Source organism: Pelecanus crispus, chromosome 7, assembly GCF_030463565.1.
Source record: "Pelecanus crispus isolate bPelCri1 chromosome 7, bPelCri1.pri, whole genome shotgun sequence".
Taxonomy (NCBI): Eukaryota; Metazoa; Chordata; class Aves; order Pelecaniformes; family Pelecanidae; genus Pelecanus; species Pelecanus crispus.
The window spans coordinates 43,418,864-43,445,891 of record NC_134649.1 but is presented as its reverse complement, the minus strand read 5'-3'; the positions used below and the strand labels follow the sequence as shown (position 1 = coordinate 43,445,891).

Here is a 27,028-nt window from a genome sequence, read left to right as displayed (position 1 = left end):
TTAGCCCCCTCCCTGCTTCTGAAAGAGATTTAAAAAGCATAATTACATGTCTCCTAATTGCTACTCAAAAAGGAGTAAGAGAAATAACTGATTTGATCGCTTTCCTGTATGGCTCCAACAACACGTTTTTTTCTGTGTAGGAGAACGCAAAAGGAAACCCGTGTGTACGAGAGAGTCGGATCAACTCACGGTGTCGGACCAAAGATGTGATCGAATTCCCCAGCCTGACCCCATCACTGAGCCTTGTAGCACAGAATGTGAATTAAGGTGCACTCTACTCAGCCGTGTATATACATTACATCATATATTTATTGTTTACTCCTCTTTCCTTTCACCCCTCACCATAATTCCTTGTCTCACCAGCCTGTATTAGATTTGAACAAAGAAAAGGATTAGCAGTTGCCTCTTTGTCAACCAAGAGAGATTGATATCCACCAGCTGTGTTTTGAGAGACGCTTTTCTACGTTTTCACGTTTCTCTTGTTGGATTAAATTAGTGCTAACTATGAAAAAAAATTCACCTAATGCTGAAAAATCTCCCTGTGCAATACAGTGCCTGAAATTTGCATCTGCCTGGAGCGGAAATGCTCAGCACTATCCTACAAACAGCCTGCAAAGAGAGAAAAGCGTACGCTCAAAGCAAAAGAGAAACTAAGACTTGGGTTTATCATCGTTTTCTTGAAGCAAATAATAGGCTTAAGTGTAGAGTGGGTTTGGGGCTGTCCCCAGACAATTCCTGGCGAGCTGGAATCGATGGAGCATGGCCTAAATCATTACAACCCGTTTTCCTTTAAAAAAACCAATCTGTTTTCCTTCCTGGAACTTAAATATGGTAGCATTAAACGGCTCCTGGTGAAGCAATTCAGATGGCCATGTTTCCCGAGGGGTTTCTCTGGCTGTGTTAAACCCTGGGGCTGTATAGGGGCTATATAGGGGCTGTAGGTCGGGTTGTCGCGGTAACAGCTGTTGCCATTGCAACAGGTTGGAAACTTGAGAAGGAGTTTGAAAAGCAGGCGGGGATGTGAGGGCTCCCGCCATTCAGGAGCTATTGACTTCAAATCCCCTTGATCTTATTCTTCTCCGAGCTGTGCTGAAGTTTGCTCTCTCCGCTTAGGAGCGGAGCTCCGCGCTCCCCGCATGGGCACTTTTAACAGCCCAGGGGTCTGCAGGACCCACAGGGGCCATCACTGCACCCTTCCCCGGGAGCCCTCCCTGCGAGGCGCGGGGGGAAATCAGCTCCTGTTGACTCCACGGTCTCCGACATCTCCCTGGATCAGGCCTCCTGCCCAGCATCTCTTGCCAGAGCTGGGGCTGGGGCCGATATAAAACAGGGGTGTATCCCCCGGTGGGTCCTTGAGGGCCACCAGCACCAGCCCTTGCTCCCCATCTCGGGAAGGAGGCACCAGGGTGGGAGTCTGTTTGTCCAGAGGGAACACCCCTAATCCCTGCTGACACCTCTGGGGCTCCTGTGTCTTGGAGCAAGTCATTCGCTCACGCTTCGGAGTGCTGAAACTGTTTTGCAGGCATCCTGCTGTGTGGAGTGCCTTGTCGCGCCTTTCAAGCCTGTGTGCATCATTTTCTGACGCCGTATTTTTCAGGTTTTCATTTTTAGAGGCCGAGATGGCACTCCTGCAGGGGAACGTGGGGCAGAAAGCTGTCAAAGCACTGCTCCTTGCTTGGCCCCGCCGCCTTGCATGGTCCTGCAGGGTCGCAGCGTGGCTTTGCTGCCTGTAAGAGGGACCTGGTGACAGTTCCTTCCCCCCAGGGAGCAATGCAGCGTTAATTGCTTCATATTTTTGGAAGCCACAAAGCTTTGGGAAGTACTGTAAACGGCCAAAATTTCCAGTTCACGAGCGTATATTCCCTATGTATGTCAAACGCCCCCAAGCACGTTACCTGCAGACTCCCAGAGCCCCCACAGCTCTTTCCGCCTCTTCTCATCCTCTCCAAGGCAGGTGCCTTCATGTGGGGTCGTGGGTTTTTGTCACACCAGGGCTGACATTTGCTCTCCTCGGCTTAGGTGGCACATCGCGAGGAAGAGCGAGTGCACAGCCCAGTGCGGGCTGGGGTACCGCACCCTGGAGATCTACTGCTCCAAGTACAGCAGGCTGGAGGGGAAGATAGAGAAGGTCGACGACCGCTTCTGCAGCAGCCAGCCCAAGCCGAGCACGAGGGAGAAGTGCACTGGAGACTGTAACGTGGGAGGGTGGCGGTACTCGGCATGGACCGAGGTAAGGGATGCTCAGCAATACGGCAGGCACTGTCTCCTCCTTGCTTGGGGCTGCCGGGCTGTTTAGGTTGCATACAGCGTATAAAATTTGGCCCCAGTGATTCTGCTTCCGTTACTTTTTCCGGAGGACACTGTACTCCAGATCAGCCTGGTACTCCTCATTTTCCACTGCAATGAATTTACACTTTTAAGCATCCCAAGGTCTGTCTTCTTTAGGCTGAACCCTGCCGGCTGTCTTCTCCCATCACAGCCAGCCCCACTGGCAGGAGCCAGGAGGACCTGTTACTATCAGTGGAGGACTTCTGAAATTTGTTTCCTTTGTGCTTTTTAGCAGAGTACTTTTCCATGGCCAAGAATATTCCTGAATGCAGATTGAGAATCTGGGGCTTTCCAGGGAGGGCATGGTGAAGGGGGATGGCTGGTTAGAGAGAATTAATCTCTCCTAAAATGAGAACAAGCAACAGCCATTTGAGAGAACTGAAAGGCAACACTTGTAAAAGTAATAATGGTGTTATAACCTGAAAGGAATTTGTGAAACTCATTGCCGTGAGATTTTTATTAAGCTTAGCAAGATTGGATTTTTAAAGGAATATATAAAGTAACAGGCTGTTACTTAAAGTACAAATTGTTCTTCCGGAGGTTTTCAGCAGTCTCTTCGCAGTCCTGACTGCAAGGAGGGAGAAGGCAATAAATGGGCTCTCGGCCTGTAATAGAGTGGCAGAAAGTATTTACTCAGTGTCTCTGCTTCCCAGTGCTCCAAGAGCTGCGGCGGGGGCACGCGGCGGCGGCGAGCCATGTGCGTGAACACCTACAATGACGTCCTGGATGACAGCAAGTGCAGTCAGCAGGAGAAGCTGACGGTGCAGCGGTGCAGCGACTTCTTGTGCCCCCAGTGGAAGACCGGCGACTGGTCCGAGGTAGGTGCTGGTCACCACGGTGGGCTCAGCCTGCTGGTCCCCCACCCTGAGGGACTGGTGCCTGCAAAGTGGTATCTCTGTCCATGCTCACCCCTCGTGTTTTGTTTGCGTAGCCTGCGAGTGCCATGCCCTGGGGTGCGGTGGAACCCCGCCTGCTGCAGGAGGTCTCCCTAAGCCCGTGCACAGGGACGCTTGAGGCAGGCAGCGAAGTCACTGGCCTTGTCACCGCTGCTCACGTGGCCAATTTCCTCTCTGCAAAGCCACTGGGGGGTAATTCCTCTCCAATCCTGCAGTAATTTCTCCCCAGTTTTTCCACGGTTCCTCTGCAGCTTTGAGAAGAAAAATACCTTCTGCCCTCATTTTCCCTTGAGATCGTCCTCATGAGCCCCGGCAGCTCTGGCTGTCGCTGGAGGGCAGGATTTCACCCTACTAATATCTTGCTCAGCCCTCTCCCTGCTGCTTATTACCATTACCTCTTCCGCTGCTGCTGGTGTCCTTTGCAATGCAACAAAACTGTATCTTGAAAACCTTCTCCCTGCAGCAGGACCAGGGATGCTGAAGAACAGTCTTCAAAGGCTGCTCATCACTTTTGTGGCCAAATAGCTCTCGTTTCTGTGAATCACATCCTTTTAGGAAATAATAAAAGCAATTAAATGGGAACAGGGTTTGTTCTCTGCAAAACATCTGTCTTCTGGGTCAAGTTGCTGCCAGCCTGAGCCATGCCGGGGCAGTGGAAGGGGCACTTGCAGCCCATGGGAGCCGAGACCCTTATTGCACGTGCTCAGAGCTGAGCAAGTTTTTCTGCAAGCCTTTGGCACCCCGTTGCGCACAGCTAAAGCCCTGTCAGGCAGTGCTGTGGCTTTGCTCTATGTCTCATATCTGCTGGAATTAAAGAGCCTTCGTGGTCTTGCTTTGCCCGTGCTGAAGGGTCCCAGCCTGGCCGTGCTCTCCACACTCCAGCCTCCGCTCGGGACCAGCTCCTGAGAGCAATCCCGTCTCATTGCAAGACACTCGTGTGTTTTCCAGTGCACGTGGTCATTAGCTAAATAGCTGCCTCTCGGCACCAGTCTTTAAGCGGTGTTTTGCAGCACATCTCCAGGTTTCTTCTTCAGCGCCAGGGCAGGTGCTGAGCTGGCAGCGCATCCCCAGCACCGCCTGAGCTTGCGTTTTACTCCTCGCAGTGCCTGGTCACCTGTGGAAAAGGGCATAAACACCGCCAGACCTGGTGCCAGTTTGGAGAAGATCGATTAAACGACAGGTTTTGCGACCCTGAAACAAAGCCGGAGTCGGTGCAGACGTGCCAGCAGCAGGAGTGTGCTTCGTGGCAAGTGGGGCCGTGGGGCCAGGTACCGCAGAGCTGCCGCGGGGCTCCCGGCCGGTGGGACCTGGGTGCTGGTGGCTGAGGCTGGGCGCTTCCCTTTCATCCAAATTCAGTGACATAACTGTGTTAATTGATTTGCACACCAAAGCAGCCCTCTGTTCGCTTGGGTTCAGCGGATGGGCAGCAATAACAGTACCTGCCCTTTGTGCTAAATTTAATCTGTGTCGTACTAAATTCGCTGTGATTTTCAAAAAAAGGGGGTTCCAAGGTTATGCTTCTAAATCCATATTTAGGCACATAAATACATGGCCTAATTTTCACAGAGAAGCTGCTCCCATTGAGTAGCTTTTGTTGCTTTTAATGTTTTCCAGTTTCTGGGTTGGTGAGGGGTTTTTTCTGTTAAAATAGAAGTTGCTCATTTCTCCTGGTGTGTTCTGGCATCTCCTTTTCCACAAAGCTGTTAGCTCTTGACTTTAAAAAAAAAAAAACAACAAACCCAGACCGGTTGTCCCAGTCAGACTTATTTCCCATCAGCAAAATTATTCATTAGCCGCTTGTGCTACCATGGGGCTGAACAACCACTTTTAAAGGAGGATGTGATGCAAGTTGTACCAGACTATGATTTACTGTGTGCAGCAACATAAGTCATTTAAATGCTCGCACCTTCATTCCCAAGGAAGCAAGTGAAGCGTGCGAGGCTCCGGTGGGCGCAGTGAATTAAAACTTTGACCTAATTTAAAGCTGAAATGCATGAAGTGGAGAGAAACCAGAAGGCAAGCTGGGTTTGATTTTTGCTGCTCATGCTGCGTGCCTAAACACAGGCTGGGCTGATTAATACTTTCTAACTGAAGCAACTACTCAGACCCAGCACTTCTTTCTCCCATCTGTCCTCTCCCAGTGCACGATGACCTGTGGCCAAGGCTACCAGATGAGAGCGGTGAAGTGTGTCGTGGGCACCTACGTGTCAGTGGTGGATGATAATGAGTGTAATGCTGCAACCAGGCCAACAGATACCCAGGTAAATCCTGCTGTCCTGTCTCCATCTTTTGCCAGCGTACATACGGAGGCATCCAGGCTGCAGCTTTGAGGGATGTGTTGCTCTGCGGCAAAGGCTTGTCCTGAACATCAGCCTATGCAGAGCAGTGTCTTGGTCTGCTATATGGCTGTTGGAGACGTGCAGCACAGCATCCCGTTTTGGTGGAGGTGGGACAGAGAAGCTGTATTCAGGGAATTCCCATCCAGACCCTCTCCATGTGGTTACCCTTATGCTCTGAAGCACCAGATTGCCAAAAAGGCAACGGACAGCTCATTATGAGGGCATCAAGACTTCGTGGGGTAAAAATTACCTTTGCTTATGGTTTATATGCATGGAGCTCTAGTCATAGGGTGGAATGTGCAAGGGGCTGTCCAGATTCAGAGCTAAAACTGGTGTCTAAGAGCTCATGAGCTAAAGAAGTGGCAGTAGCTGAATATGGGAAGACAACCAGAGAGTAGAAGGGTACACGTCCTTTGGCTCGCAGGGGGTCTGGGATGCCTGGCTGCAGTCTGGGCTCACTTGGCTGCAGGACCATTGCTCTGTGGTACTAATGACGACCAGGGGCCATCATTTCTTGTCTGCTGCATGTGACAATGTAGTGTATGTGCCAGCTACAATTCCAGGTGCATCCCCCCGGCCAGATAAATTGAGAAAGGTTGCACACCCTTTGCAAATTTGCTGAAGAGGCTTTCCATGCCGTGTTTGCTGGTACATGGAAGCAAGCATGTAAATTCCCATTTCAAGTGTTGGTTGTGTCCATGGTGTCTGAAGGAGTTGAATAAAGCAGAATGTTACCATCTGTCTGTCATCTAAGGAAGTCGCAGTGCTAATGCCCTGCCCAGCTTCAGTCCTGTATGACTTCAGAGTTTAACTAAGGCCACAACATTTAGGAAAGCACTGTTTTTCCCATGTATGGAGACCAATTGCACTGCAGTCAAGGGGTAGCAAACCCACTTGTCATCAGCCATTGCTTGGCACGCACATCTCCAGTGTAAGTAAAATCACAGCAATGCGGAAATCATTTATGCCATTTGTCAAGAGCCTCTCTCTCCCTTGCAGTGACGATCAGTATTAATTTCCTTTTTGGCAATGACTACTCATAGGCTCATGGAGTAAAGTCATGGCTATTCATCATTTCTGTTGCCAGACCTCCCAGGAGGTCCAGACAGGACCAGAGCCCTCCTGTTAGGCACTGTACCAAGACTGAGCAGAATGACATGCCTGTCCCCAAAACCTTGCATGCTGAGTGTGTGGTAAAGATCAGCACGTGGATCTAGGTGGTCTGGTGGGCTGCAGGGAATCAAAGGGCTGCAATCAGCTCAGCAGCATCACCTTTATTAAGTGGGCTGCAGGTCTCGCACTGAAGAAAGGGAGCTTTGAAGGGAGATAAAGTTGCTGCTTTGCAGATGTGTGTTCATACCAGAACTCTCTTAATGAACTTTCCTCTTTCGCCTCAAAAACATCTGGTTTTAATGCATGGAGATGACACTTGGTTCTGGGGATCCCTGTTGTAGAGTTCTGAAGAAGTCAAAAAATCCACCGAGGTTCTGCATAGGAAGCCCTCGGGGTATTGATACCAAATTTTGCTGATTCAACAAGACGATATAAGGAGAGAGCCTGCCAACACACAAGCATGGAGGTCACAGATTTTTCAAGTCATTGTGTGGTGTTGATAATTACATTGGAAAGGAGGTGGTTTAACTGAAACATCTGCAAATTCTTTATTTCCCTCTTTTCCCTCGTGTATTTCACGTACAGGACTGTGAAATAGCAGCATGTCCTCCCCATCCAAATAGTCCTGAAGCCAAGAGATCCATATCAGGCATTCATAGGACGCAGTGGAGATTTGGATCCTGGACACCGGTAAGCATGTATCGTAATACTTCCAGGATTATTTTACAGTGGGCAATGTGATACTTTTAAGTGCATTTGACCAACTTTTCGTTCCAAAGCCCTTGTAATATATATCAGGAAACTTTCTAGCGGAGTGCTTGTTGCTCTTCCCTAGTGCTCTGCAACATGTGGGAAGGGTACCCGGATGAGATATGTCAGCTGTCGAGATGACCAGGGCTCGGTGGCCGACGAGTCAGCGTGTTTCCACCTCCCGAAGCCGTCAGCCACAGAAATGTGCACTGTGACGCCGTGCGGGCAGTGGAAGGCCTTGGAGTGGAGCTCTGTAAGCATCACGCTGTCTCTTGCAGGAGAGCCTTATAGACCTCATTGCTGGAAACATGTTTCATTAATCTGTCACGCTTGCCCTTTTATAACTGGGGAGATTAAGGTTTTCTGCTGTTCGTTATTAGCAATAGCTGGCTGCCTGATTTTCAAAGCTGGAAATGTGACTGTGTCTCCTTTTCCCACTGTAACGCAGTGCTCGGTGACTTGTGGTCAAGGTAAGGCAACGCGACAAGTGATCTGCATCAATTACAGTGACCAGCTGGTGGATAGGAGTGAGTGCGATCCAGATGACCTCCCTGCCACCGAGCAAGACTGCTCCATGTCTCCTTGTCATCCGAACAGCCATGACTACGGCAGGCCCATCCATCCTTTCCTCTATCCGGATCATCGCCTGAAGCTGCACCCTGGGGGCAGCCCGAACCGAAACCGTGCACATGTACCGGGAGGCAATCAGTGGAGGATTGGCCCCTGGGGTGCCGTAAGTGCCCTGATTTTCTTATTACTGTTTCTGGGTTTTTTTTCCTGGGCTAATCCAGGCTTTTCTTAACATCATCACGCAGGGAAAAGAGGGACCCTTCTCCCCACTTTCTGCTCCCTGCTCACACAAACAAGTGTTGCAGTAGGGTGCAGGCATCACTTCTCAGGCTCTCACACCTCCAATCTCCAAGGCTCTCCAGACAGAAAGCTGACAGCATCATTTTCCGTGAGACAAAGGGCAGCCTCTGCTTCTGGGATGTCTCCCAGGACATTTACAGCTGTGCAGAGCTGTTGCCAAAGCACAGCAGAGCCTTAAAGCCAGCTCTGCTCACCCTGACCACTTTGCAGTGCTTTATCATGGAAGTCCCTAAAGGGAATTAAGCACAAATGGGATGTCAGACACTACATTAAAGGCAGTGGGGATTACTCACCTGCTTAAAACTAGGCTCGTGTTTATTTTCTTTGCTTAGTCAGCACCTAAGTCATTGCACTGCTTTTAGTAATAGCTGGGTTTTGAAGTTAATAGTGCCTGTTAGCTGTATTAAATTTCTAGCGGTGCATTCCCACGGTGCAAGGCACTGCGAAGGAGCTGGGAATGCAAAATTATTCCTGGACTCAACCAAGCCGTGGGCAATTGTGTCTTCCAGTGCTCTAGCACGTGTGCGGGGGGGTTCCAGCGGCGGGTCGTGGTGTGCCAGGATGAAAACGGATACACTGCAAATAACTGCGATGAGAAAAGCAAACCCATGGAGCAGAGATCGTGCGAATCTGGCCCCTGTCCTCAGTGGGCTTATGGCAACTGGGGAGAGGTGAGTGCACCGTTCATCCTGGGCTCCCTGCGCAGGGGAAGGCTTTCATTAGCGGGTGGCTGAAAAATGGGACAAGAGGGGGATATTGCGGTGACATTTATTAGAAAGATGGGAGCATGAAAGGCAGCCTCTGATAAATGAGTGAACCCTAGCAACTGCTTGGTGGTGTTTTCCTTTCCATTTCTCATGGGAAAATTTTCTTCCCAGACAAAAGCAAATTCTACAAAAATCAAGATTTCCCCTCCCACCCCCCCTCCTTTTTAAGAGAAGTCTAGTTTAAGTGAAGGCCTTTTTTCTCCCTTCTGAAAATTTGGGACGAGCAATTAGAGACATTAACCTCCAGTATCACGTTGGCTCTGGTAGTATCGCTGTGCAGCAGCACAAACAGCTTTGGGAAGAGAGAAGCTGAAGCAGCTGATGCCCCACCTGAGGCTCATACAGCATTTGGGGGGATCTGGCCAGAGTGGGCTGGTTGGGAACAGAAACAACCATCGGGTCTTGAGAGGTGCTAGTGCTTCCAGCGGCCGATCAGCAGTGGTTTTGCTGCCCAGACGCTGATTGCTCTGTCCTTTGCTCACTTCCAGTGCACGAAGCCATGCGGGGCGGGGACAAGAACACGGCTGGTGGTGTGCCAGCGCCCTAATGGAGAAAGGTTTACGGATCTGAGCTGTGAAATCCTTGACAAGCCGCCGGACAGAGAGCAGTGCAATGTGCAGGACTGTCCTAGAGATGCTGCCTGGAGCGCTGGTCCTTGGAGCTCGGTACGCCCATAAACTCTTTCTCTTTGTGAACCGTTTTGTGGATATCCCGTAACAACAGATTTAATTTGCTTCAAACCAAGGTGCTAATGCTTCATGTCTTAAAACTGCACTTAAAGAGGATTATTGACAATATATTCAGAATAACACCTGTTCAGGAAGGGCTTACATTAGGGGAGCTCGAGTCCTTTAATTTAAAAGGCACTTTCTGCTAAGTAGCCACCTTTGTCCGTTTTATTACACTCCGTGAGCGCTGTGCATTGTGAGCCTTGGTTCTGACTGAGTTCTCTGCATATGGATTTACACCTGGCATTTAAGCAGTACATTTCCACTGAAGTTAAAATTGTTCTGATATTTAATGGTAATACTGCACTGTGCACCTACTGGTTTACCAGTCGTGTGTTCTCTGCCAAAAGCAAGATGACAGGGGGAAATGTGACTAAATCGCGTCAACTCCCAAGCATGTACAAGTGTGTGTAGATGTGTGTGCACGTCCCTAGCTGCCCACACACACAGCTATATAGAAACGTGTGCATTCACACCCGTGCTCTATTTCTGTTCCCGTATATATATAATACGAGTGTGATGTACTGTGCAAGGGCACCCGTAAGCTATTCTCATGCATCTCTCTGGTTCTGGGGAGTTGTCTGGCCTGATCTCCAGCTGCTGCTCTAGCTATCATTAAGTCAGCAAGGGATCAGCAAGGCGGTGGAAGGCTTAAAACCCTGGGATTTTTCTAATAACAAAATAGTGTTTGGAGCAGAGGTGTCTTACACTGCTCCACTGGAGGAGTCTGCTACAAGGATGGTCTTGCGAGGGCAGAGCAGCCCTGAACCAGGGGGCTGGGATGCTGTTTGGGGTCCCACAGCTTTGCAATTCTCCGTGCCCAGAGCAGCACCTTCTGCTCGGTGCAGAGCCCTGGTGTGCAGCGCGGGGCTGAGCCCTGCGCCAAGGCGAGCGCTGCCTGGGGCACTTCTGGCTCCTTGGAAACCACGGACCTGCCGGTTTTGGAGTGGCCTTCAAACAAATGTCGACCTTTATTGCGTATTTTTGTTATAAAAGCATTTGAAGAAGACTTTTGAAAAAAAAAAAAAAAATTTAATTTGACTCAAAAGCACTTTATAGGTAAAGAAAAAAAAGAGGCCTGTTTGTAATGTATTGGACTTCCTTAATTGTCATGGTTTGAAAAGTCATCTTGCTAAAACGTAACCGCACTCTGGTTTCTGCGGGTGCTTTCAGTCACGCGGATGCCTTCAGTAACGCTCCTCAATATCTTTACCATACCTCAGTGAGTTATGCAATAGCCATAAAACTGCTGAACTGGTGTTTATACGGTGCTTCACCAGTACAAGGGACAGTGATATGAAATATTTCATTTGAGGTGCTAATGTATCACTTGTACGCTGATATAGTTGGTGCTAAAAATGAGCGAGGTGAGCTAAGCAGAGCCAGCAGCCCATGCGGTGGCTTCCCCGCAGAATTACCAGCTGGGAGTTGCTGCCAACCTTTGTTACCGGTGCTGGACCATTTGCAAGGACCAAAGGTGTGGACAGAGTTGTGTTGCATTTTGGGGTCGCTCAGCGTTCAGCCTCCTCACAACTGTTCAGGAGCAGGCTCCAGGGCTGCGTCTGCTCTTCTGTGTTGGAAACGCAGGATGCAGTCCTCTATTTTGGTTTCGGGTTGGTTTTTTTTCACCCAAGAAAAATTCCCTTGACTGTACTAAGTCATACTAACTTCAGTGGGTTGTCCCTTGCTCCGGTCTCCTGGGAGCAGGTGGGATGTCGGGCAAACAGGCAGAGGGCAGGGGCATCCTATTCTGCCTGCAGCATCTCCTCGCCTGGCCTCCCGCAGGTGAAGGGGCTGCAGAGCTGAGCCCCAGTCGTTGCCACAAAGTGACTTGATTTTTCAGGTCTTATTACTGAGGTGGCATTTGGCTCTGACATAGGGGACCCCAGAGCTGTTTGAAGACTGAATTGTATGTATGGGGTCAGCAGGGCCTTGTGTCCCTCCTCCAAAATACTCCCCATATATGTCTACCTCGTGCTACTACTGTAGGTAGTAACGTCCACATTTTTTTTCTTTACTGTGGTATCACCTGGATTTGCTTTAGCTCTGTCATCGGTTGCAAACACCATTCTGTAGCTGTACATACTTCATCTGTTGGGATGGAGTGTCACTACCATATTTTTTTTGGTCACTTTTGAAACAAGAGTATAGTATTAGCTGAAACTTTTCAGCAGTATGGATTTATGTATTTATGTAAAAGTGTATTTATTTTTCCAATATTGTTATTTAATTTTATATAAATATTGCATACAATTACGATGTTTAATGTTAATGTTGAACAGTGAAAATTAAAGACAAGTAGAATGTAATCATAAATGAATTTGTATAATGATTTCTTGAGTCTTTTGCTAAATGAAGATCATATACTTAGTTTGGGTAACTTTTACTAGATTTTCTGAAATGGTACTCCAGTGTTCCATCTTTTGACTTGCTTTTCTTTTACTTGCTTTGTTCTCCAGCAGAAACTGTCATTCTCAATAATTAAACACAGTTAAAAGTGTGTGAATGATGAAGTTTGGATAACTAATTTCTTGCAAGCATCTGATTGGCTTAGCTTCACTCAAGTTTCAGTGAAGTTAGTACTATAGAATACAAACAAATTAAAGCAGAGAGAATCTGAAGAGTCCAGCCCTCAGACCTCAGGCAAAATTCCATGGGCATTTTATACAGTACACAAGTGATTTTATCTGTCTGGTTAAATCCAGGTTTTAGAGAGATAATTAAATGAATAAACAGATTCTGTATGTAAATGATAATTTTATAACAGGAGACTGGTGAGATGCCTTGTCATTATAATGTGTGTTCAAAGAGCGCTAAGAGGAGATGACACTTTTGTTTCCTTGCTTATTTAAGAACATGTATTTAAACACTGCAGAATTGTACACCATGTGATAGACCTGACCTTTTTATTAAAATTACACTTTAGAAAACATGCAGAGACTGTCACCAGCATAGAGAGAGTGGTTTTTCTCCTCTGAATGCCTCATGTTATGAATGCAGATCTCCACACACGCTCTTGAATACCGAGGGGAAATCTCACCATGTTCTCCAGAACGAGGGAGATGCTCACAAAGGGTATTATCCATCGCTTCACTTAAAACCCAAGGCTGAAGCCACTTCTCAGAGCAGACCTGCTCCTTGCAATAATCTCTGTGAAATTTTGGCGCTGTAGAGTTTACCATAACATACAGCTGTATCCTGATACAATTTATGAATAATGCCAAGTTCGCTTGTCTTGGGCTTCTCATTCTTTTCGAGTTAGGAAATGGGCACAGATAAGGTAAAACAATTATATCTCACAGCACCATGTCCTGGTTCAGTCGGGTGAGTCATTTGGGCTTCACTGCACTGGGACAGTAATCGTTTGAATTTGACCTGTGCAAAATGGATGGGTGGGTTTTGGGGTTTAGGTTTTTTTTTCCCCTGTAAAGAATATTATAGTTCAAAAAGTAATCTACTTTGTCAGGTACTTACCGCTCTTGGGTATCAAAAGTTCTAGCTGCTAATGCAATGGTCGCCTAGTTCTTAGTGCCTGCAAAATGGTAGTGTGTGCTTCCTAGCTCTTTACCGGCATTTCTGCCCATTTGATATCTTAGTCTTGGAAGACCTTTTGATCTAACAATGAAGCACTGGAAGCGTCGAATAATATCAGCTGGCTAAGCTCCAAACTCTGTTATTGTCAATGTGAATTCAGGTTTGGGTTAGGACAACGATGCCGTATCCCCTTAGCCAGAGCTGGAAGCTGCTGGCATTGATGGCTTTGCAGGGCTCTTCGGCTGTGCACAGGGATGCAGGTAGCAGCGAAGGGGCTCTGGACTTGGTGGGAAGCGGGAGGACTGCCTGGCCAACATCCGTGTTGGGGAGCTGGCGTTCAGGAATTTTAATCTTAAAATTGGTGTCAATGGAAAGTTCAGGTTATTTGTATTTAATTCTACCAAAGCCCCAACACATTGTTTACAAAATGCCTTCCCTGGGAAGCTGGCCGAAAATAGGCTGTTCAACAGCAATATTCTCTGTGTCGTTGTTCTGGTAATATTCTTAGCAGACAGAATGTCAGCTCTTGCTAAGGCAGAAGTGATAACCAGGGGCAGATCTGGTTGCAAGTGTATATAAATCTGCTGTTCTCTTCCTCTCTTCTGCAGAAAATGAATTTGCTGTGACAGCAGCATTACTGAGCTGCTGTATGATTCTTTACACGTGTTTTGCAATAACAAAGCCATCCTTGAAAATGAAGTGATAGGCACGCTGAATTCTCCAGTCACTCAGTGATTCACGTTGCTTTTTCTGTCCTTCATTCATATGATGTTGGCTCAGGCTCTGAGAGTGCGACAGCAAGTCTGTATTTCTCTGTAGTGCCAGGTATTATCAGAAAACTAACAAAACCAATCCTAACCCGAGAGCCTGTGGGGGAAGGACAAATGTTGCAGCAGCAGAGGAAGGCTGCACGCATGGCCCCAGCACCCGTAACCCAGGCAGAGGCGTGCACTGAGTGGCTTGCATGCCTTTAGAAAAACAGATAGAAATAGATGCCGCAGTGAAGATTGAATAAAGCTGATCCAGACCAAAATGAGAACTTGGTAGCCTATGGATATCCCCAGCCATCTGTCTGAAGCTGTCCCCATCTCAAGAGCTGTTTACGGTATGCTTAGGCTGGCCCACCAAGGCTGTTGTCCCTCTTGGGTTCCTGGCTGTCTCCCCTCCAGGATCACTCAGACTGCCTGACTCCAGATTTTGCCACTTTTGTGTGCTGATGAAAGGCAAGAAGTTGTCTGCTTTGGTTCCCCGGTCAGAAAAAGGCCTTTGACTGTGCAGACCTCTCTGCTTCTGTTTAAAAAAGCAAACCAGACCCGTTTCAGGCCTTCCCTGTACTCCCTGCTGTGTGCCGCCCGTCCAGAGCATCCCACCGCCAGTGCCCAGCTTCAGCCACCCTCCAAAACTGCACATCCCTGGGTGATAGATGGGATGGGCAGAGCCGTGCCAGCCATCTTATTATTCACCTATTCGCTGTCTCGTGCCCTTCTTGGAGCTCATCCCAGAGGGTGAATGGAGTTGGGATTTTGTTTGTAGAGTTTCAGCCCGTTGCTTCTCCAGGGCAGCAATGATGGATGCTTCTGTGGCTCTTTGCTCAGCTCAATGCCCACCATCCCTGCTGAGACCCAGAGCCACAGCTGGTGGCTCTAAGCTGGTTACAGGTGGGTGAAGCCAGTGGTACCCAGTTGCCTGGCAGAGGAACATCACTTTATTCCTCTCTTGCTGCTCTAAAATCTCCAATTTTTATTTTCCTTTCCATTTTTGTTGTGTGCCTATCATCACCAGGCATCTTTCATTGCCACTTCCGTTTCTCCTTAAATAAGGAGAACTATATAGGTGTAGTTTTGCTATGGGTTCTGCTGTCTCCTGTTTGCTAGCGTTGATGCTCCATGAGCAGGAAAACAACCATTGAAGCCCATCTGCTACGCTGCAGGTGGGGGACCACCCTGCGGCACTGCGTGCTTAACACTGTGCCTGCACTTAAGCGCTTTGCTGGATCAGCTCCTCGCAGGACCGATTTCCTGCAACTTAACGCTCAGCTGTTGCAATCCACACTCCTCCCTCGCAGGCACTCGTTAGTCTTTGCACGTGTTGTAATCTGACTTGGTGGTTAAATCTAGTGTCTTTTAGTCTGATGGAGAAGTAAAAGGAGTGTCCCCTCTAACCTCCCCTAATCCAATAACCAAATGCTGGGGAAGTGCCAGGGTCATGAGCTGCAGAAAATGGCCAGTCCCAGTCTGCTCTCCTGCCACTGCCGGGACAGATGCAAGCTGGACCAGTGGTTGGACTCAGGAAGGTTATTTTCTTGTATCTTGAAACTTTTCTCTTTCCCCCACCCCCAGATGTTGCATCTTCTCCCCAGTTCCTCAGTGCACTTTTGCAGTCAGAGCAGGTAACTCCATTGGCATTCACTGATGTTTCTTACCATGTATAGTCCCATGTTTCTGTCCTAACTTACTGTAAAATACTTGCCTTTCTCCTCCTGAAGAAGGACAGTGGCTGTTTGGCTGCATTTGGTGTGCCTCTGTGGTTGCCTTTGTGCACCTCCCCTCTTACGCATTTTCTCAGTGAGATGGTCATTTTCTAGGCTGCACACAGCTGCCTTGAACTTGAACAACAAGTGGTGGGACTGCTGTTGAGCCATGACTGGCTTCAGTCTGGGTTGGCCCATCTGTGGCTGCTGGCTTCGTAAAGTCTGCAGACCTCCTATGCACGCAGATATGCACACGCTCACACACATAGGAGAAATAAAGCCATAAATAAAAGGGCAATTGCTGGGAACATTTGTCTCCCAACACACTGGCTTTAAGTGCAGTAATTGAAATATGCGCTAGGCTACAGGAGGTGCGCTAGGCTGCAGGAGACACGTTAGAGCAGTGATGTGCTTTCAAGGATGAGCTGTGAAGTTCAACATCTTGAAGCAGACCCCTGAGCGGAGCACTGGGAGGTCTGCATGCGTTTTTGCCCACATTCTGCATTCGCACCATGTACCCCAAACTGCAATAATCGCTGCTGCTCAGATCCTGGGGATTGCAGCATTTAGAAACAAGGATGTGTGATGATGGGGGACACTAAGCACAAAGACATTTACTGTGTTTCTAACTTTCCTGGTGACTGTTTTATGCAGTCATTAAGAAAAAATGATGTAGTCAATCTTGTTCCAAAGGCACTTAATGCTCTATTCATGTTTTAATTTTTACTCGCTCACAGAGAAGGTGAGCGAGCCAGCAGCATGGATGAAAATCTGTCTGATGCCCAAGACTGTATGCGGGCTGACAGACAGTATTTGATTCCCTAGTGCAATAAGCCAAGACTTTTCTTCATAAAACTGGGGAGCAAGAAGCAGCCCGGTGCTCCTACAAACCCCCGGTGTGATGCACACCTGTGCCATAGGGCTGACGTTCCTCGGAGAGCTCTTTACTTTCTGTTTCACTCCATCTGACACAGAGAAATCCTGTTCTTGAGTGGGATTTCTAAATGGCATTATAATACAACTGTTCACTAAAAATATGAAGTGTCAGTTAGCCTAGGCTGCTTGCTGCTTCAATTGCTACTTCCTTAAAAGTGCCACAGCATGGAAAATCGGCTTCATCAGTGCCTTCTGCATCCCATTATACTGGCATCCATGGGTAGCTCACACAACTCCTCCTAACTTGAGGAAATGCCATCTAATGCCTCCTTCCCTGGAGAGACCTGCAGTGGCTATTTGGGGGCTTTTGCTTGCTTGTTGTTCAAATTAAATAGCGTGGAGCAGGGCAGGGATGCAGCTTTTAAGGCAGCGTTGTGTGTTCACGGCCCTGCTGATCTCTGCTCCTGGTGAAGTCTTTGTACGGGACGCAACAACAGGGCTGGGGAAAGAGGGGGAGAAGGTGCGACTTGCTAGGTAGACACCACAGAAGAGGAGATGCATGGCTTCTCCTCCTGCTGCAGTTACCTGCTTTTCCCAGGTGTATCCTGTGAGGTTTCCCAGCTCAGGGAAATTCTTGTATTGACTTCAGTGCTCAGAGCCTTAAATCTTGCAGGATTTAAAGAGCCCAAGAGCATCCTTTCCTCTAGGGCAGTCTGTGCTGCTGAAGGAACGGGCTCCAGACACACCAGCATCTTCTCGCTGGTACAGCAATACATCAAGTTGTACCCTTCTCTTTGAGAAATCCCCCCCTTTTTTTCTTTTTTTTTTTTTCTTTTTTTTAACCTGTTGTGAGACATCATCCTGGATCCCTGGCCGGTCTTTGCAGCTTGGTTTGGCAGCAGGAAGGTGAAGATTTAGTGGATTGTTTTATTTCTCCCTTCTGCAAGTAACCACTTGGGAAACTCTGTGCCTCTGCTGCAGAGCTGAGAGCAGGGCAGCCGGAGGACACAGACCCCATGTGCACTGCCCCATGAGCCAGCATGGGCGTTCCCTCTCACTGGTGCCCGGGGCAAGGAGCACTCCTCGGGGACACTGGGGCAAAGCCTGCTCTTGTGCATGCCAAGGGCTGCCCCCCAGCTCTGGGAGGGCTCCTTGGGATGCTTCCACAGGGGTTCTGGACAATGCTCACAGACATACTTGGACCATACACTCCAAAATCCCTAATGTTCATGTCTTTTTTTCAATCCTCCCATTTCTCTGGGAAGTTAGCACGTATTAAGCATTTCTAAAGCCTCTTCCAAACTGCAGTGCAATGCTTTGGTTTGTTTTGCTCAGGTCTCTGGTCCAGTTACCCTCCGTTGAATGTAGAGCACTCTTCCCTTTTAAATATACAAAAATCAGATGTATTTTCTGGCCTTGTACCAGCTAAACTCACCATGACCATGCACTCTCTGCAGCTGTGTGTATTAAAGTATGGCTCAGTCTTAAAGTTTTGCAGGAAAGGAAAGCCCAGCTGGGTGAATCCTGCCCTGTGTAGCGTGGTCCCACCCTGCAGGCATGGTCTTCTCACTGTGCCGATGCAGCCAGGCGTGAGACCGCACTAAATATGGAAGGAACAAGGTCTCAAAGCAGCGCTAGGAATAAATATTTTCTAAACATCTCCTAAAGTGCTACAGCCACTGGAGAAACCATAGCATGGAGCTGCATCTTTGTTTTAAGCCTGTTGCTTGCCTCACTGAATCCAAAGGAGTTACCTGCTAAAATACCTTCCTGTTGTGAAGCTGATTTAGTTAGTTTGGATGCCACAGAGCCTCTGTGGCTGGATAATACACAAAGGTTCAGGCATTTAAGACTTCTAGTAAAGGTTCCGCTGGCAAGGAACGATCCAGGCTTTCCTTGGTGGTGTGTCTTCTGGAGTCCTTCGTGCTCAAGAGACTTCAGAGGTACCGGTGTCGTACGGCTGTGATTTCAGCATCTGCTAGCAGCAGCGTGAGTTATAGTAAGAGCTGATGTAGGCTAATAGGATGCTGAAACGTACCTATGAGGGTGCGTGGTTGGGCTCTGCTCGTAGTTGAAGTTTGCTGACATGCAGGAGCACAGCCCCTCACGGAAAGGGGGTGTAAAGTGCTGTAGGGCTCTGCCGTTTTTCTGTTTTATTTCATCTAGCACATGTTTAAGCTCAGATTGTTGGAAAGGATGAACGAGGGCTTACTTACAAGCACTTACTTTTCATATAATCCTTTATGTGTGGAAATCGAAACCTACAAGGATTGATTTTAATTTCCTCCAAAAAGTTGCTCCTGGCAGAATCTGATAAAGCCGTTTTTAGTCTAATTCTTCCCAGCCCCCAGCCCTGCCCTTGGTGAGCTATCGGAGCATACCTATCTTTGGGAATTCATTTGGTGATCACCGCAGCTTGCATTCATTAGCTCAAATACCTCCCAAATCGTAGGCTGATGCACAGGGGCCTGGAAAAGTGGCCTGACAGCATTTTCTGAAACTTTTCAGTTTTGGTGTCTGGGGGGGTGGAATGTTCCCAGCTTCTTGCCGGTGGTTTGCTTTTCTGCCCTGTGTTGAGCTTGCCCATTCAGTGCAGAAAATTAAGGAGAAGCAGAGCAGCTCCATAGCTCATGATTGCTCTGTGCTGCCTCTTTCTTTTCACCCAGATTTGCTCATTTGTGCCCAGGGTTGTTGAGTCCTTTCCGTGCCAGACCAACCTCGCTCCCAGCCTTCAGCCTGGCAGCAGCACGGCCCCAGCATGAGCTCCCTGTGCAGAAAAACAGGTCACGGTCTCCTGGAGGAAAGTCAGAACCTGGGCCCATTTTGTACAAATTTTTAAGAGCTTTTGGGGGTACATATTCTGGTTTCTTCCTGCTACCAGCCCGGTGAATCAGGTAGCAGCCTTCTGATGTTAGAGAGGTCTTAATGAACAAGATGTACCCTCATCTTCCAAAACATAAGAACAGGAAATGTAGCAAGCATTAGTTTAAAGCAATTTGCACATACTTGGTAAAACAGAATGATCCTTGTTATTCCTGAACTCTGAAACAGAAAGCAAATTTGTGTGGAAACAAAAACACAAGCTTGCCGCTGTGCTGGAACAAGAGCGATGCATCGCAGGAGAGATTTAGCATCGTGTTCTGACTTTTCTGGAAACAGTTGATACGGAAATATTTTTGTCATATTTATTTAAACTTTTTTCTTGCATTTGTTTAAACTAGGCAGTGTATTTATTTGAAAAAATCAGCAGCATGCCAATCCCCAGTTCTTGGCATCTTAACAAAACTAATCATGCAATAAATGTAATACCCTTAAATCTGTGCTCAAATGCTTTGATCCTAATGCTATTAGGAAAGTCCTTTTGTTCTTATTCCCTATGTAAAGCACCAGGTGCGACTGTGGTAATTTTAGGAGATAATAAAGATAATAACAAGAGGAAGGTTTACTAGAGTCTTTAGTGTAATGGCTATAGCTGGTTTTTGAAATAGTACTTCTCTATTATTTTATGTGCCACACTCATCTTGGTGGTTTTTTTTAAGAAAGAACACAATGTGTTGTTTTTGCACCATCCTCTATGCCTGGCTATCCTCCCAGGTTCACCTAGGGGTGCTATTTGTTGCCGTGCCTCTGCCACAGGCTGGGAACAGCATTTCAGAGACACATTTTCAAGCACTTGAGGGGAGACAGAGGCGAGTTGACCATGGGCATGCCCAAGTGCGTGTGATTCTCGACTCTAGGAAGCTGGTGAGTGAAAAAAGTCAATACAATACCTTGGCTACACCTTCAAGGCTGGATCCAGAGGTGATTAAAACCAGTAGAAGTCTTTCTGTTGACTTCAAAGAGCCTTGGATGAGGCTGCTATTCCACAGAGAGACACCCGTCCATCCCCAGTACTTTGAGGTATTTTCTACAGGAGGTGGGGGGTAGGAAAGAAATCAAGAAAAAGAAAGAGGAATATGAAAGGAGTGGTTTTATCTGTGCTTTTCAAATGTTTTAAAGAAGGCAATGTCAAAGCTTGCCTCACTATGGCACTATTATCAATAGATACCATAAGCGGGCGGCAGCATTCACAGCGATGACGAGTTCTGCTAATGAAATGCAAAGTTTCTCCAGGATCCAAAATAATTGATGAGGCTGATGGCAGTAGCTAGGTGTACTGCTTCCCTAAGTCACGTGGCATTGAGATGAAGCCCATTTCTGCATGTGGCTCACATATGCTTAAAACCTACGAGCCAAATAAAAGTTGGAAATACCTGAGATGAATTAGAAAGCAGTTATGAAGTAGCCTCTTTGCAAAGGAATTTTCAGTCTCTGATACTTGGTTACATTAGATTATTCAACTTCTCTTTTCTGTCAGTGCAAATGAGATCATAACTCACATGTGCATGAAAGCAAATGCGTGGTTTAGATCTAAAAATGCACAGCTGTCTAACTTTGATTTATATTAAAGACAGACATATAAATTATTAATTCCAGCATCTTGGGAATTACATTTAAGTAATAACAAAATTAGGCGAATTATGCCTCAGCCTCTGAGTGCACTAAGGTATGCATGCAGTCTTGTTTGATGGTGGGATGGCGAGATAAATGTCAGAATCAGGCTCCCCGCCAAAGTTCATCAATTTGTAGAAGGGGGATAACAATTTTGGAAATGACTAGCACCGTATTAATTGTGAGATCAAATATTTATCAACCATCTTCAGGTCCCCAGAAACGTCCTTGCATTGTTGCACAACGTGGTTATTCTTCCTTTAGAATAAGTAGTGGACGCAATGTATTTTTTAAATTAAAGAAAAGATGTACTTGGCTGTACCGGCTCAGGATGTAGGGCAAGAGAGAGTCCTGATCAAGTCTGTGAATTTACTCTTTAGCTTTGGGTGTCACAGTGAAGTGGCATCAACCCGCATGGAGTGCTTACCGAGGAGCACTTGAATTTTTGCTAAAGTGTCAGTGCTGGCCTTTAGTCCAAAGATAGTAAAGGGACGAAAGTATTAGAAGTTTACAACTGGGTTTGGTAGGATTTGACATGTCCTTCTTGCTGCTGATGTTCATTGCCTGGGGAGAGATGTAGAAAGAATGAAAAAACAAACTACTGATAAATTTGAAGGCTTATAAAAATAGGATAACGTTAACTCCATCTTTTTTCTGTTGATACTAAAGAAAAAAAGTGAAGTTTATGAATCTGGGTAACTTGTGAAAGTCTTATGTTAGAACAAGGGACAGCATTTCCTCTGTTTCTCAGCACAAGGTTGAATGTTGCACTTTGGGTTTTTTGGCCTATCTTGAAATTGGAACCGGGCTCAGGAAAATTCAGAGGCGGCCATCCCTACCGCAGGCTTGTCTGGCTTCCTGCCTCTCGTGGAGGAGCATCATTAATGGCTCTTAAACCCTATTGATCGCAAGGGACCTCAGCTACCTTTTGTCGATCTGTAACAGTCTTGCAGCAGGAAAACAGCCTTTTTCAGGGCATCGCTTATACAAGCTTCTAAGCAGCAACGTCTGATCTTATGGGTTGCATCCATTTCTCTCCACATTGGTCTGAACTTTTCCATTTCAGAGCAAGTTACTGGTGTCTCGCTGGTTCTTTGTGTACCTCTTAACACAATAGGGTCTGAGTTGGAAGTAGTACTGTAATTTAAAATAATTGCAGCTGTTAATGCATATGCCAATTTTGATTCTAATGGATCTTCCAGACCTGCTACATATATAAATTGTAGGTTTTTAGGTTTCAAATATATTCATAGGCTGGGAAGAGCTTGGGCTGTAATTTATTTCTTAGGAAATATACTGATGGAGTGGCTCCAAAACAAAGGAAGAAGCCTCATCTGAAAAGAAAGCAGAACATTTTATACTGAGAGATGGTTGCAACAGTGTGTTTGTGCTCAAGGATTAAACCAGGATGCTTGTGACATAGCATGTAATGACTTGCATAACACGTAATGAAGAAATTGAAGCTGAGTCTCTGGGTGCATCATGCTGAGTAAGAGGCTTGTTCTACACGAAACTGTCATATTAAATTCTTGTCGTGATTCCAGACCCCTTTGATTCCTAAATCTTTTGGAGGAGACTAATCTGAAATCAAAGTGAAGTTGCTTGGGGTTTGCATGCCAGAAGTGGTCACATTTGAAAAAGTTCAGTGAACCTGCAGAGGGAGGTTGAAATTAGTTGCTTCACTACAAAGCTTACAGCTAACATACCTGCTGATTCGCTTTTTGCTTTGATTCTTCAGGCTCTGCCTTCTTGCCACCTTCTGAGTTGTTTTCAAAATGCATAAATCTTAAGGATGAGCATGTCCTGATTTCAGTCTGATTAGTTAAAAAAAAAAAAATGTAAATCAGTCTACACTGGTAAAACAAACACAAGCTTTAACACCAAGGACTTGGAAAGACTGCATTTTTCTCTTCTGCCTTATGCTTTGTGCAGTTATTTCCCTCTGTGAAGGTGTATATCGCGCTTTACTCTCCTGATTTACCAACATTTGACCTCCCTTTATACCAAGGTAAATGGAAATGGTTCCTTTCAAGTTCTTCTAAGTAGATACTGAAGGGTCCTGCCTTGATACCTGTAAGATGACTCTGCTCCTTTGAAGCCACTGGAGCAATGCCAGGCATCCAGCCGGTTATCCCTGCTGAATGTCAGCTGCTTTCTCTATTGGCATTTTGGGGGGCTTTGACCAAGAATATCATGCCATATTCAGTGCAAATGGGAGCATTTCCAGCGGTTAAATTCTGCCCTTCCATATCCCTCTCAAGCTTTGTCTAGGCTGCCGGGAACCTGGGGATGTGTTTTTTGGTCCAGTTAAAAGAAAATGCCCTGAGTAGCCATGGCCCATGTATAACCATGAGGATGGCCCTGCGTGAAAGCTGATCTGTTGTTACTTTATATTTACAGTGTTCTGTCTCCTGTGGAAGGGGCCAAAAGCACCGCAATGTGTACTGTTTGTCAAAGGAAGGGAGGCATGTAGAAGAAGATTATTGCAAGCACCTTGCTAAGCCCAATGTGCAAAAGAAATGCAGAGGGGGCAGATGTCCGAAGTGGAAAGCAGGAGATTGGGGACAGGTGAGACGCATTGTGTACCCTTTTGCACCCTTTGATATTCTTCCTTCATCCAGTTGGTTAGAAGCTGTTTTTCCCATCACTTGTGTCCTCTTGAATTTTTCAAGGGTAAAAGTTTTGGCCCAGATCCTTAGGTGGTGTAAAACAGTGTAGCTTCATGGATAGCAGTGGAGCAGCACTGATTTGTACCAGCTGAAAACATGGCAACTTGCTTTTAGTATATAACTGAAAGCAAATTCCTTAGTATATAATATTAAAGAGAATCTACTATTTATTCATGTCACATCCCAAGCAAAATCTTCCTTAGTTTTGGAAATCTGAAATTAGTTTTATTATCAGCTTCCTGGGAAAGCCTAAAGAACAATCCAAGCTGTTGACTTAAAATGCTTTTCACTACCTTTTGTTTCTTAACAAGCTCATCAGTTAATTTTGCTTCATTAAAAAGTCAGACACTGATGCATAGAACAGAGCCTGCTGGAAATGTGAAAGTGCTTGGAGTTATTAAGCATCTTGTTTGCTGAATGCATAGCTTGAATCCTTGTTTTCCTGAAAATAATGTCTTTGTCATCACCTTGAATCTGCTGCATCCCATTTTTATCTCTGAACCTCGCTTTTCCCTCTGCCTCGTTAGTGTGCTAATCAGCAGAATTATTGAAAATCCTGGACTAAATGAACTGTTACTTGTAAAACATCATGTTCTCTGGAGGTCTGTCTTCCAAATTAAGGTGCAAAACACCAGTTCTCACTGTATGCCAGTTCCCTGAAAGATAAACCATTAACATCGCTACAGGCACCCATGTAAATGTTAGGACTAGGACAGCATACTCCTGCTTAATGTCGACTATTAAAAAAGACAATAAACCCATTGATGTTCTATGATTGTTTTCAGACTTGTATTTTTTTTTTTTAACACTTACCTTTGCATTTATAGGCTAGCAGTCTTTACCATTATGTGTGTAAAGGGCTAAATGTGCATTCACCATGGAGGTTCAGTTACTGAGGTCTGGGTCCTTTAGCCGAGGTATGGCTGGGAGCACCCAGCTGGCCCTGCGTAGCCCTCTGAAGTGCACAGTGCTGCTCCCGTACCGAAAATTAAGTCAATGTTATCACCTTTATTACCTGCAGGATTTAAACCTCAATTTTATACAGGAAGCTAGACTGAAAAGAAAAGAGGCTGTTAGATAGTCTTGTCATATCCAATTTGCACCTTATTTAAAGTGACTGCTCCTGAAAGCAATTTTTTACAGCTAATAATTGTAAACATAATAATGTAACGGTCTGTTGATTGAGTTAAAATACACTAATGTTAATTGATAAAAGTAAGTGTTTTCAAATTCCCAACATTCCACTGCATGAACAGAGTTAATTTTATGCAAGTGGAGAAAGAAACCAAAGTTAATAGGAGGATGAGGTGATTTATGGCCTGAGGTAATCTCTTGTGACTAGGCAATTAAGGAATATTTGTATGCTAATGATAAGACTAAGAATAGGCAGCGCATTTCCACATGCCGGTAGCTCCTCAGCCCTGGTCCCTGATGCTGTATATGTGCTCAGCCAGCCGGCATCTTGCTTGGGGAAAAAATAAAAGGGCAGAAACACCCATTCTGCAGTATCAAAGTGGGCTTTCCAAAGCCACATGAAATGCTCTGACACGGCTTCCTTGCATCCCGATCCCCACTCGTGCTGGCAGCGTTTCTTTGCCTGCGACAGATGAAAAGCGGGGCTGTCAGAAGTTTGGAGCGCCGCCGTGGCCATCCCTGCCAGAGGTGTGCAGGGCTTGCACGGCTTTGCAGAAGGATTTTATGCCTCAGAGCCGAGGTGGATTTAGGTGCTGAACTTCTCTTTAAGACTATGAAACAGGCAGGGGTTTGGCATTCTGAATACCCAGGATCTAAATGGGCACAGAAGCTCCATGTCACCTTCCCCATCACTGGTGACATTGTTGAAGATAGGGAGCCATGATCAGTTTGCACTTAGATACTATCAAAAAAGCTTTCTGTAGGTCTAACTGCCTCCGAAAGATAATCCCAAAGCCCAGCTGCTGTGAGCTGGGTGCTTTTTGTCCTGGGTAAACCAGCAGCAGTCTGTGTGAGAAATAAGGCAAGGTTTTCTCATGAAAGTGCATCCTTCTTGTCACCATATATGCACAGAACCTGTTGCATGTGCCTTTAGGGTTTTTTTTTCTTTTCCTTTTGGGAAAAGGAATGATTAAAAAAATCGGGACTAAATAATACAGGAATGGTTTAAAAATGAATCCCAGCCGGCTGAGCCAAGTGCTCCACTCCCAAGTTTTATTTCTCTCTGGATGTTTTGTATTCAGAGGCTGGGTAATTTTCCTCTAGATTGTTATGAATCCACTTTCCTGCAGCAAAGCATTTTTAATATATCTATAATAATCAGAAGGGGAGAAAACAGCTTTTTCTCCAAGTTTTAAATGTGGTTGTGTCTGCACTGAAATGTCAGATTTAATGTGTTTGCACCTCTGAAGTAGTATCAATTATGGCCATTTACCTTCCATTTAGCAAAAACACCAATATTTATTCTGCTGTCTGATACTTACATATTTCGGCTACAGGCTGAAATCCGGCCCTGTCCAAAAACACAGGTAGAGCATCAGGTAGAGCTTCTCCATAGCCGAGCTGGCACTCGGCAGTTTGGTGATGGACTTTCTCAGTGGAGAAAGGAGCACTCTTGGGAAAACATATAGACTCCACAGAAAGGCCAAACTGAAAGGCTGCCTGGCTTGTGGCATCCCAGAGAGGAATATATAAGTCCAGCACAAGCTGACTGCCCCCAAACTGAATCTCTTTTGGCAGTGTCAGCTGGCTATATTTCCCCAAGGTAGACACAGGGTGGCTGACCAGTATTCTGGATTAAAATAGCCAGGATGAAAGCGGTGTTAAAACCCACCTTTTCTTGCCTTTTTAATAGAGCATAATGGTGTTATTTTGAAGCCACCCATAAATCCAGCCAGCGCCACAGCAATACTGATCTCTCAAGGTCCCTTCCAACCCAAAGCATTCTATGATTCTATAATACTGATGCCGCAGCAGCGCAGGCAGCAGGAGGAAGCACCCCGCAGAACGAGATGCCTCGATCCACTGGGAAAACTCCCGTGGCCCCAGCTCACCAACTTTCGCCAAAGCTGGGTGCAGCCGCCGCCCCCTCCTCGGCAGGGCTGCGTGCTCCGGCAGCAGCGATGCCCTGGTGTGGCCGGGTCGGCCCCAGGGCTGGGCTCGCCTGCAGCTTCATCTTCATCTTCGCGGCCGGGGCCGCGCCGGTATCCCTCTCTCCCGTGCTG

General features: G+C 46.6%; 1 protein-coding gene across 1 annotated transcript in view; it reads left to right on the top strand.

Moving 5' to 3' along the window:
* Positions 1–27,028, top strand: part of ADAMTS9 (ADAM metallopeptidase with thrombospondin type 1 motif 9) — an 83,551-nt gene that overhangs the window by 37,504 nt on the left and 19,019 nt on the right. The window contains exons 19-29 of the mRNA XM_075713654.1: positions 141–267; positions 2,020–2,230; positions 2,982–3,146; positions 4,328–4,492; positions 5,366–5,485; positions 7,262–7,366; positions 7,512–7,679; positions 7,875–8,159; positions 8,806–8,967; positions 9,552–9,728; positions 23,563–23,730. Coding sequence (XP_075569769.1) covers positions 141–267; positions 2,020–2,230; positions 2,982–3,146; positions 4,328–4,492; positions 5,366–5,485; positions 7,262–7,366; positions 7,512–7,679; positions 7,875–8,159; positions 8,806–8,967; positions 9,552–9,728; positions 23,563–23,730 — 1,853 coding nt within the window. The remainder of the gene's footprint in view (positions 1–140; positions 268–2,019; positions 2,231–2,981; positions 3,147–4,327; positions 4,493–5,365; positions 5,486–7,261; positions 7,367–7,511; positions 7,680–7,874; positions 8,160–8,805; positions 8,968–9,551; positions 9,729–23,562; positions 23,731–27,028) is intronic.